General features: G+C 45.2%; 1 protein-coding gene across 3 annotated transcripts in view; it reads left to right on the forward strand.

The window, feature by feature from the left end:
- The window catches only part of LNX1 (ligand of numb-protein X 1), a 189,827-nt gene that overhangs the window by 136,426 nt on the left and 41,088 nt on the right, over positions 1–12,313 (forward strand). For all 3 annotated transcript variants that reach the window (XM_053578038.1, XM_053578039.1, XM_053578040.1), the window contains 2 exons: positions 7,789–8,030; positions 8,537–8,689. In XM_053578038.1, coding sequence (XP_053434013.1) covers positions 7,789–8,030; positions 8,537–8,689 — 395 coding nt within the window. The remainder of the gene's footprint in view (positions 1–7,788; positions 8,031–8,536; positions 8,690–12,313) is intronic.

Consider the following 12,313-nt stretch of genomic DNA (forward strand, 5'->3'; position numbering starts at 1 on the left):
AACTTTGTGCCCTTTTCACATATGCAAAAGGAGGCTCAAAGAAATTAAGGGACATGCCCAAAGTTACAGAGCTGGTAACTAACATCAAAGGTGTTAGATTCACACCCAGGTGTTGGTTAAAACACAGAGCCTGTGCGTTTCCACCACTGCTGTGCTGTCTTGCTTAGGAGGCCCTCTGTAAGTCTTGAGTGAAAAATGTTTATTTCAATATCACTCTAACAAAAACCTCACCGTAGCAGTATAATCCATCATGGTGATTATTACTCCTATCACATGTATGATAGTCATTCAGCCCAGATCAAATAAAATGTACCAAAATTATTAGGGAGGCATATGAAAAAAAAGGAAGATTAATTTTTTAAAAAGTGTCTTTCCATCTTTCTATTTTGATGGTGTTGAACTGGATTGTAGGGAATAAAAAGGAAGGTAGTAAACTTGCTGAGGAAGACCAGCTGCTATTAGGGCTGGGGGAAGAACCCTACAATGTGCAAAGTGCTAAATTTAGTAAAAAGAACACCGAAAGGGCCACTGTTGCTCAGGTGAATTCAGCATTGTTTAAATATAGCCCTGTGGAGCAAGACTTGCCCAGAGCGTTAGCCATGACCGAGCTGATGTGTCCTGATGGTTAGCTGAGAATGACACCATCCTGCAGACGGGAATCCCACACTTTAAAGCTGGTTCTATTGGCCACAGCTGTGGGACTACACTTCTTTTCCTCTAAGCTGCAAAGTTCAGTCTTTCAGTGAAACGTCCTCATGTCGTAGTTCTCTGACATAGTAAGTGTCACTGCATTTGGAATGCAGATTCATGAAATATGTTGTTTGGATGGCGTATATAGGCTTTAAAACATTGTCCCTGTATTAGGGTTGTGGGTTTTTTGTTGTTGTTGTAGACAGGGTCTCACCCTGTTGTCCAGGCAAGAGTACAGTAGGATCATCAAGCTCACAGCAACCTCAAACTCCTGGGCTCCAGCAATCCTCCTGCCTCAGCCTCCTGAGTAGCTGGGATTATAGGCATGCACCACCACACCTGGCTAGTTTTTCTATTTTTTTGTACAGTTAGGATCTAGCTCTTGCTCAGGCTTGTCTCAAACTCTCAGCCTCAAGCAATCCTCCAGCCTCAGCCTCCCAGAGTGCTAGGAATACAGGTGTGAGCCACCACATTGGCCCTCCTCAATATCCTCCCACTCAGCCTCCCAGAGTGCTAGGAATACAGGTGTGAGCCTCTGCATTGGCCCTCCTCAATATCCTCCCACTCAGCCTCCCAGAGTGCTAGGAATACAGGTGTGAGCCTCCGCATTGGCCCTCCTCAATTTGTTTTTTACATTAAAATATTTGGCCTAATTGTTTATTAAATATTTCTTTGTTAGGGTCAGTATCCCAGCACTCATTAAATAGAACTAGTTCCTCTGCCCTGTTTGGGGTCCAGCTTTTAGCTTGAAGGGACCAAGTGCCAAGATGGTATGTGTGTTCACCCTGAGCCCGTACAGTCCAAGGTGGGGTGGCTTTACCTGGCTAGGAACACCGACAACCTGTCTGAGTCATCTGATTAGTGTAGGCAGCCAATTTAGATCATTCATTTCATGGTCTGGCAACGTGAGTTAGTTATTGCACGAGTGAAAGCCATTCTTTGATTCAAAAATTCCTTCTATGCACCAGCTGTTCTTTTAGGCACTGGGGATGAAACAGTTAACAGAGCAAAGCTCCAGGTCCTGTCGTTTGGAGCTGGAACTCTGTAGAAGAAAAATAAGCAAGGATAGGATATTCCAGAAAAGACAGTGCTGTTTAAACAGGGTTGGGGAAGGTGGATTTGAGTCAGATGTCTGAAGGGGATGTAGGAGAGCGAGCCAGGTAGGGTCTGGGCGAGGCACGTTCCAGGCATGTGCTGGGCAAGTGTGAGGATGCGCCGTGGCCGTGGGGACAGAGATGCGAGACCAGAAGTAACAGCAGGCAGGACATGCCGGGCCTTGCAGACCATCACAAGGGCCTTCTGCATTGTTAAGATGGAGAGCCATTCTCAAAGGGTCACCATGCTGGGGGCGGGACACAATTATAAGAAGAACTTCATCTAACAAATGCAATCAGTATAACCTAATTCTTTGTACCCTCAATAAATTCCAAACAATAAAAAATAAAAATAATAATCAAAGGGTCACTGTCGCTGCTCTGTTGAGAACAGCAGGGGAAGGAGCAAGTGTAGACCAGACTGTGAGGATCCAGGCCTGCTGGTGGTGATGGCCTGGACCAGGTGGTGGCAGTGGAAGGGACGAGAAGTAGCTGGATCCTGAAGATGTCACACTGGATCATATCTGGGGTGTCCAGAGAAAGCAAGGAATGAAAGACAGATGTGAGGGTTGGGCCAGAACAGCAGGAAGGATGTGAGGTGCTATTTAATGGAACAGATGTGGGGAGAGCCCAACAGATGTGGGGAGGCGGGAGGGTGAAGCTATATGTTCGCTGTGTGTTAGAACCCCACGTGCAGCATGGCGTGGGCAGCTCGATGTGTGAGGTGAGAGTCCAGGGGCACCTCTGGGCTGGAGGTCAGGCCATGTGAGAGGAGAAAGCACGGAACCCACCACCTGGATTCAGATCCTAGCTGCACTCCGTGAACTTGGACAGGCTTTTCTCACTCGTAGCTCCCAAGTCCTCACTGGCAGAGTGAGGTGTTGTGACTGATACAAGGGAACAGCGGGCAGGTAAATGGGGACATACCGTGAGGCGTGACACACAGCGTGCTGTGGGAGGTCGACACACGTGCATACGAGGTGTCCTCTGCCAAGCCCCTTTCTGGTTGGAACACTCTGTGTGTGAGGCCGTGATCAATGGTGTCAGTCAGAGGAGGCCTGGATGTCAGGGTGGTTGGCACCCCATCCATGAGCAGTGGGAAACATTTCCATGGGAGGTGTTTGAGTAAAAAGAAATAGTGCTGAGGTGATTACCAGGTACCGGGTGAGGGTGGAGGGCTAGACCAGGGGCAGGGAAGTGGGCCAGGGTATGGGGATGTCAGGAGGGCCAGAGTGGGGGGCCAGCCTGGGACATGGAGTTGAAGACTGAGCATGAGGGACCACGGCCCACCCTCAGCCTTCCCCGAGGACACGGGGAGGGCCTGTTGCTATCTCACTGCCACCATGTCCTTTCTCGCAGCAGTCCCCCAGCCCAGCCCCGGGAAGCCTCTCTGAGCAGAGCTCCAGAATCAGTCACCTTGCTCAGTGGAGCAGCTGCGGCCTGGGACCCTGGTGTTGGGAGAGAACCGCACTTCTCTCTCGAGTTCCCTCATCATGAGTCTCTTGCCTGGAAGAAAGAATATAGCAGTTAGGGCTGAGTGTCTCCCTCTGCCATTAAATAATAGCTTTGGGCAAGCTGTTCCCTCTCAGGAGGAAAAGAACAGTCCAGAATTTGGTCTCATTCTCCCACTGGATGTGGACGTGAGGACAGGCAAATAATTAGAGAAGCCCAGAGAAGAGGCCTGCTCCCCTCTGTGCAGACACACACCCCTCACACAGGTTAGGAGGGAGGGAGGCCGGGCACAGTTAGAGGAGGGCAGTGCTGCTCCCTGGAGGGCGGAAAAGGAGAGCTGGGCCCCCTCCCCGCACTGGCAGTATCTTCATTACCAGAGGTTGGGATTTACCATCCCTGGAGATGGATCTGGCCTGCAGATGTGTTTGGGTTAGACCACACAGAGGTCTTAAAAATTTTGAGTTGGTTGCCAACATTTAAAACTCAAGAGATCTCACATTAGAAGCTGGATTTTGGCTTCCTGCTCACTCGGACAGCATTGGGCCAGCCTTCGCAGCAGTCAGGGAGGCCCTGGAGCACGGCTGTGTCCTTGTGTCCTTGTGTTCTTGAGATAGGCAGCGCTGCAGGCACTGTCCCCTGTGGCCTTGGCCTCTCCAGTCCCTCATCCTATGAGCAGATGGATGTGTGAGTCCTGGTTTGCAGTCAGGTCTGACTGGGCAGTCAGTGGACTAAAGTGGGAGGAGTCCGTGCCACGTTTACCTGAGGCAGAAGGGAAGCCTGGTCAAAGGGGGGCTCTGCAGCCCACCAGACAACCATGATGAGGGTACTGTGGTCATTTCTTAATCTTCTCTTATAAGGATAAGTTCACTGTCAGAAAGGAGCCCTCTGCCCTGCAGACTGGCTGGCTGGGTGCTGTGCAGGACACCCCATCAGCACCTCTGTGAAATGTGTCTGGGCTTCCTCCTGTGTCTCATCCTCAGCTCCCATTAGCAGTGAACTCACAGACTCAGGAAATTTGCAGCAGGGTTCATTTCCTCTTCTATCCCCCCCACCCCCAAAAAAAGAGACAAAAATTCCAGTACAATGATTGTCAGCATTCTTAGGTCAAGACTGATTTGTCTCTGCTCACTTTGATAAAGGAGCTTCATTATTACCAAGAAAATTGATTTTCAGAGTTGCTGGTTGAATAGATGGCCCATGCAAAGTTTATGGTTCAGATGAAAACTGGTTTTCTGTGTTCTTTGTGTTCATCATTCAAGTTCATGGCCATTGCCCATCACCACTGAGAGTGCGTCCTGCTCAGGGTAGGATAGCATAAATCCTGCCTGCTTGGAGCACAGCCCAAGCCGTATGTTGCTGTTCTGGCCAATGCTAATCAACACTTCCCTCTCCTTCCCCCTCGTGCTTCTGAGTCCAGAGGCCCTGGTGTCAGTCACTAGGAGAGAGGGAATTGTGAGTACAAGCTGGGCTCGTAGATCACTCTACGAGTGCCTCGGCTTCAGGCTAAGCCAAGAGGCTGGAGAAAGCCAGCATTACACGGGCGCAAGTTGCTTTAGCTGAACCTTTTTTACACGAAGCTTATGAGTCTGAATGTTTAAATATAGATTCTGCACCTTCTCCAGCTGTTGTAAGGAAGCTGGGACCCAAGACCAAAGGGGCAGCTACTTCCACATTTTATGAGAATTTTCTTTCCTGGAATCAAAGATGTGTTGTTTCAAATTCTTGAGGTTCTACTGACAACAACGGTTTCTCAGTGATGTATGGTCTTAAGATTCAGATATTTTAAACATATCTTCACCCTCTTCACAGATGAGTCAGCAGAAAAAGATGCCATTTTCGTTCACTGGGAGATGCTAATGGCCCCCCAGGAAACCCAGCTTTCTCCTTTGCCTGCCATTTGTGCAACTGGAATATTAATTTCCTGCTCTGGCAAGGCACATGGTCTAGGGCACTGTTCCCTCTTGCCCACTTCCTGCTGGAAACAGACTGTTTCCAGACCAACTAAACAGTGTAGGAACTTCCTTCCCAGGCTTTGCTCGCCAGACGCTGCCTGCCTGCGTGGATGTGTTCCATGCACGGGTTTATGACTTTGGAACTGCTCAAATGCATGCTGACTTTTATTTTTTCCATCACACAGTATTTCTTCCAATTTTTTAGTTTCCCATGTACTTACTATTTTTGAGCAGAACAATTCCAAGCCAATGTAGCTAATCAGTACAGTAAAACCTCACCCATTCAAGCGGGGAGCTTGAACTCTTCCAGTGAGGACAAGCATTGGCAGTACAAGTTGGAGCCCTGTTTCCTCTTCTAGAAGATGAGGACTTAAAGTTGTATAACCAAAGTCTGTCCTTCTACTAATATTAAAACCACATTGCATCAAGTCTAAGTTGGTGCTGATTACAAGAAACTTCGTATTTGACGTGGCACCAAGAAAAGAGCATTTCAAAATATGCCACCAGGTAAACAATCTCAAAACACCTTTAAAGGCACACTGATGATGCGTGGATTGGTCACCCAGAACCGTTGTGGCTTTGAAATCCACTCAGATGAATTTGGCAACTTCCTCTGCTCTTGGTTGTGTTGCTTGGCATGAAATAGGCAATCCTCTGGAATGTTCTCAGTAACAAAGTGTAACAGTACTTTTCGGCTCCCTTGGGGGTGTCTTTCTTTCCAAGACAATAAAACATTTGCTTGTCTCTTTGCAAGAAAATATGGAATTGGGATTCTGTGCTGACAGTGAATATTTGCTTCATTGATAGCAAATTTATGCTCTGCTGCTCTGGTTTTGAGGCTTTTATATGCATGCCATAACTTTTATTTAATAGTATTGGATGATTATGTAATCTTTTCTAAGACATTTATAAATGGTGGTTAGACTCAATGGTGTAGTACCAAGTGTATATGCAATTGCGTGCAAGGGGCAAGAAGGGCACCTGTGACTGCCTTGGCCATGACAGGCATGGCGTCTGCATCCTTGGCCATAGACAGGCAGGGACGTCTGCATCCTAACTGCCACTTGGCAACAGAAACTGTACCAGCCCAGCAATCACAGATGCATTCTGACCTCAGACACGTTAAAGTATGAAAATGAACATCTTGTTAATAGCACAGATGATTATGAAAATAGCTGCAATCGCATGAGAATGGACTGTAACACTGGCACAGGACTAAACCCTGGATGAGAATTAATGTCAGTCAAACCTCACAGTAATCCGAAAGACATGTGCAGGTTGGGAAGTTTAGCCAAAGTGATAACAATTTCTCCAGGTCCCCCACTGGCTAAATTTCAGAACAGGGATTCAGATCCAGACAATTGGACCTTCCACCCTGCCAGTTCTGTGGATCCTATGTGCGTATTAATTGTAGGCTAAACAGTATTCTATTCCATTTACTCTTGAGAATATGAGGCATCACTCAAATAGGCCCTCATGGGTTATTTAAATAGCTCAATAATACGGAGTTTTACAAGAATAATTTATAAGCAGCACATTCGTTTATAAGTAGCACATTCGTTAAGTGCAAATAGCCACTTTTTACAGGGACTTATTCGTAAGATTCTGCCTCACACAGGCTTTGGAAGCTGGCATGGCTACCTGTAGCTACCCTTACTGTGGCACTTATATTATCAGCACCATTTCCTGACCGAAACCTAGCCTAGGAGCTGAGACAGCTTTTCAGTGGCAGTGGAAGCATGTTCACAGCAAAATACGGACTCTAGACCAGCTCACACCCTGGCTTCCTGAGTTTGGGGGTATTCTTTTCCACCTCTCTCTGTTGCATTGCTAACCGGCCTTTCACATAGACTTTGGTTCTTGTTTTCTTTTGCAATATGGACAATGAATGGATAGAGACAAAAAATGTTTTTGTTAAAAACCATAAAAGCTGTTTTACTCTCTCAATGCTGAAAGCCATGAATGACATTTTTCAGGGCACAGGAGCCCATAGGCCCTGGTACTGGCCCCCGAGGAACAAGGGAGGCCCTTTTATACCCACCCGGAGGTAGAGAATGGAAGCCACTAAGCCCGTCTCTGGGGAATAACAGTGCTCAGTAAACCTCTGTGGCTTTGTGGTGAGAGTGATTCTGTTTCCATGGACAATTAAATATGGAATCTAGGAGGAGGCTCAGACTTATTTTCACTGCTGTGGGAGCAAAACCCAAAAGAAAAGAGTGAAGAGTGAGAGTGTGTACGACTAAGGGCTTTTCACTATCAAAATCGACCCAGCAAAAAGACTTGCCAAACAGTTGAAGGCAGGCGGCCTCCTCAAGCCCTAGTCATGTAGACACATGACAACTTTCGTAAATTGGCATTCTGGCAAATTCCAGCGGAGAGATTGCTTTAAGAGAACACAATGGGCATCTTTGAAAACATTATTTTCTTAAATCATTCATTCACTGGCAAGTGCTTACTGAGTGAAAGGGGAGGGGCAGGTAGGGACAAGCAAATCAAGTTCTAACTAATAAACTAATAAAGTCTAACACGTGTAAGTGATAGGCTGGACAACAGCAGCAAAGCCCAAGGCTTTTCTAACCTCCATGCTGGTTTTGTGACAGCTGTAAAGGTGCCTCCCACTATGGTCTCACCGAAGACCGGAAGAGACGCTCCCAAGATGGCTGTGCAGAGGGCTGGGCGAGCCTCACGGCCACGGCGCTGTCCCAGGAGATTTCTGCAGCTGCCACCATCTCCTTAATGTCCGACGAGCCTGGCCTGGACAACCCTGCCTATGTGTCTGCGGTGGAGGACAGCCAGCCAGCACACAGTCCGGCAGACTCTGGCCGGAGCAGCCGAACTAGGGGTGAGTCAAATGGATTGTTGCCCGGGAATGGGCTCCTTGCTTTGGGATTGCCCCCTATAGAATACTTACTGTGGAAAGTTCTAGAAATGTTTTTTTAAGGGGAAATCGTTCTGGTAGTTTTGGCAGCAACCCAATGTCAAATTCTCCAAAGTAAAATGAAACTAAAGTACCTCAGATCATTAAAATTGTGTGTAATCCAACTTGGTGACAGGGGTTGAAACTAGACCTAATGATTCATCACTCCCGCAGTGTCAGTAACTTCTCAGCCATTACTGCTCAAGAAAAGTGATATTACATTCAGTCCAGAACAGAAAATAAGAAAAGCAGACTTTTCCAGTAAGTTATACATACTGCATTGTATAGAAAACTTAGAAAATAAGCAAATTCTATAATCCTACCACCTTGAACTAATCACTGTTAATGTTTTATTTTATATATCTTATCAGGTATGTACATAAAAGATAATTCCTATTAACACAAAGCTACCTCTTGCCTCTTTTTCTCAGCACGACCCTTTGAACGATCTACTATCAGAAGCAAGTCTTTTAAAAAAATAAATCGAGCCTTGAGTGTTCTTCGAAGGACAAAGAGTGGGAGTGTAGTTGCCAACCAAGCTGACCAGAGCAGGGACAATTCTGAAAATACTGCTGCCCTGGAAGGTAAATGAACTCCCTGGAAGGACGGGACGTGGGCTTCCAAGTTACCTGGGAGCTGATGGTGACTTGACCACTACCCACCTTCTATAACCCCTCTTTTCCCAAGGACATAAGTTTTTTTTATCCTAAATCTCATGTCAGTAACTAAGGCAGAAATAATGGTTTTTTACATCGATTGAAGGGAAAGGTGTTGGAATCCTACCTCATGTGCTAGTGTTATGCCTATCCATTTTTTTTTTGAGACAGAGTCTCATTCTCTTGCCCTGGGTAGAGTACTGTGTCCTCTTAGCTCACAACAACCTCTTGCTTCAGCCTCTGAATAGCTGGGACTGCAGGTGCCCACTACTACCCCTAACTAATTTTGTTCTATTTTTAGTGAGACAAGGTCTCCCTCTTGCTGTGGCTGGTCTCAAATTCCTGAGCTCAAGGGATTCACCTGCCTCAGCCTCCCAGAGTGCTAGGATTATAGGTGTGAGCCACAGCGCCCAGCCGTTATGCCTATCAAGATGAATAATTATAGCTAATGAGTGAAAAGCATTTAAAACAGTGCCTGGCACGTAGTAAATGCTTTGTAGGTATTTACTCTTTTCCCAGCTGTGTATTAGGAGTGATGATATGAGTGTTTCACTTGCATTTCCTCATTTAAACCTCACAACAACCCTATAAAATAGCTACTGTTGTTATCCCTGTTTTACAGATAAAGAAAGAGAGGAAAGAGAGTTTAATTACCTTGTTCCAAGTTACCTTGCTAAACTTTGGATCCTGCTAAAGTGGCTGTAGAATTCATGCAAAGGAAGTTACTGAACCTTCGATCCTCCTTAGTTCCTTTGTTTTCCCCAGTGTGAATGAAGCTGAGGAAATATGTCCCACTCCTCTCTTTTCATTTTATATTAGAACTTTAGAATTATATATATTAGAACTTTAGAGTAGTAATAATGATAATTTTGAAAAATTGAGTTCTTCCTATGTGCAGGTAGTGTACTAAGTCATTTAGATGCCACAACAGTGCTAAGAGATCAGAATTATTATCCCCATTTTACAGATGGGAAAACTGAGATCCAGGGGAATTAGGGAACCAGCTCAGTCACCCAGCGAGGAAATGGAAGAACAGAGATTTTAACTCAGGTTGCTGAGTTATACAGCCCAAACTACTTTATTTATTACACCTTTAAAACATTCCTGAGTGCCTTTTACAACCCCTTGGTGCTTACTGGTTCACGATCGCCTCTCACCCTGTGCACTATGCTGGATGCTGTAACTGCTCTGAGCTATTACAGCCCAGTAAACACTGTGTCTCTCACCTCCCTGCTCTCGTCCAACCTGCACTTCCCCTCTCCTTTCAGCTGGCATTCAGATTCCTCCTGCCAGGTCCAGTGTGGGCTTTGTCTCCTCCTAGAAGCCCTCCCGCCTCCCTCAATCCCCTCCCTTACGTTCTCACAGCACTTGCATTGCCATCTTCCTGATGAGCACCTTTCACTGTAACTGTACCTGCGAGGCAGACAGACTTTTTCTGATCTTGGTTCTCAAGGCTTAACACAGTATCTGGCACATAATCACGCTCACTGAATGTTTGTGCAGTGACTAAATGAAAGGGTCGTGACTTCCTTTCTGCTGGTCTCTTCTTATTAAAGACTCCTTAATTCCACTCCATGTAAAGTATTCTACAACTTGAGTAAGATTTATTTACAGGTTTATTGAGTAAACATTTTAAAAAGAGATAATTTGTGTAAAGCACTGGCGTAGGCACTGTCATTTTATATAAAGATTATAACATCCAATTCCTGGCATCAAGGGATTCATTCAAGACTTAAAAAAAATAAAATACAGGCTTATCTTGTTTCATTTTCACAAATTGAAGACTCATGGCCACCCTGCATTGAATAAGTCAATCAGCACCATTTTCCCAACACCACGTGCTCACTTTGTGTTTCTGTGTCACATTTTGGTGATTCTCACAATGTCTCAGGTTTTTCATCATTGTTACATCCACTGTGGTGATCAATGATCTTAGATACTGCTATTATAATTGGCTTAGGGTGCCACGAACCAAAGCCATAACACAGTGTGTATGCACACATGTACACATACACACAGTGTGTACACACACATACACATACACACAGTGTGTACACACATATACACATGCACACGTTGTGTAGACACATATACATGTACACACATATACACAGTGTGTACACACATATACACATGCACACGTTGTGTAGACACATATACACATACATACAGTGTGTATACACATATACCTGTACACACCATGTGTAACACACATACACACGGTGTGTTCACACATACACATACACAGTGTGTACACACATATACATGTACAGTGTGTATGCACATATACATGTACACACCGTGTGTAACACACATACACACAGTGTGTACACACATATACACATACACACATTGTATAGACATATATACATATACACAGTGTGTACACACATATACACATACACACATTATGTAGACACATATACACGTACACACACATATACACACAGTGTGTTTACACATATACACGTACATACAGTGTGTATAAACATATACATGTACACATATACACATACACACGTGTAGACACATATACATGTACACACACATACACATATACACAGTGTGTACACACATGCACACACACATACACATACACACGTTGTGTAGACACACATGTACACATACATGGTGTGTATACACATATATGCACATATATACAGTGTGTAACACATATACATGTACACACAGTTTGTACACATATACACACAGTTTGTACACATACACATGCATAGAGTGTATATATGCACATATACACATACACACGGTGTGCAGACACATACATGTACACACATACACATACACACAGTGTGTACACACACATGCACACATACACACAGTGTGTATACACACATTTACACATACACCTGGTGTGTACCCACTTATACACATACACATGGTGTGTACACACACATATACAGTGAATTTAGTCAGTGACTGCATATGCTCTGACTGCTTCACTGACCAGCCGTTCTCTGTCTCCCTCGCCTCAGGTCTCCCTATTTCCTGAGGCACAACACTGTTGAAATTAAGCCAATTAAAAACCCTACAGTAACCTCTGAGTATTCAAGTGAAAGGAAGAGTCACACGCCTTTCACTTTAAATCAAGAGCTAGAAATGATTAAGCTTAGTAAGGAAGGCTGTCCAAAGCCGAGACAGGCTGGAAGCTTGGCCTCTTGTGAGGAACAGGCAAGTTGTGAATGCAAAGTTCCCAGGAACTCAAAATGCCACTTCCAGTGAATACATGAATGATAAGAAAGCAATTGGCATGGTTGCCAATACCGAGAAAGTGTGAGTGGTCTGGGTGGGAGATCCAACCAGCCACAACATTCCCTTAAGCCAAAGCATAATCCAGAGCAAAGCTCCAACTCTCTTCAATTCTGCAAAGACTGAGAGAGGTGAGGAGCTGCAGAAGAAAAGCTGAAAGCGACAGAGGTTTGTTCATGAGCTTTAAAGAAACAACCGTGTCCATAACATAAAAGTAAAGCAGTGAGTGTTGATGGGCAAGCTGCACCAAGTTATCTGGAAAATCCAGCTGCGATAACTGACAAA

This window comes from Nycticebus coucang, chromosome 23 (genome assembly GCF_027406575.1).
Source record: "Nycticebus coucang isolate mNycCou1 chromosome 23, mNycCou1.pri, whole genome shotgun sequence".
In the NCBI taxonomy this organism is placed as follows: domain Eukaryota; kingdom Metazoa; phylum Chordata; class Mammalia; order Primates; family Lorisidae; genus Nycticebus; species Nycticebus coucang.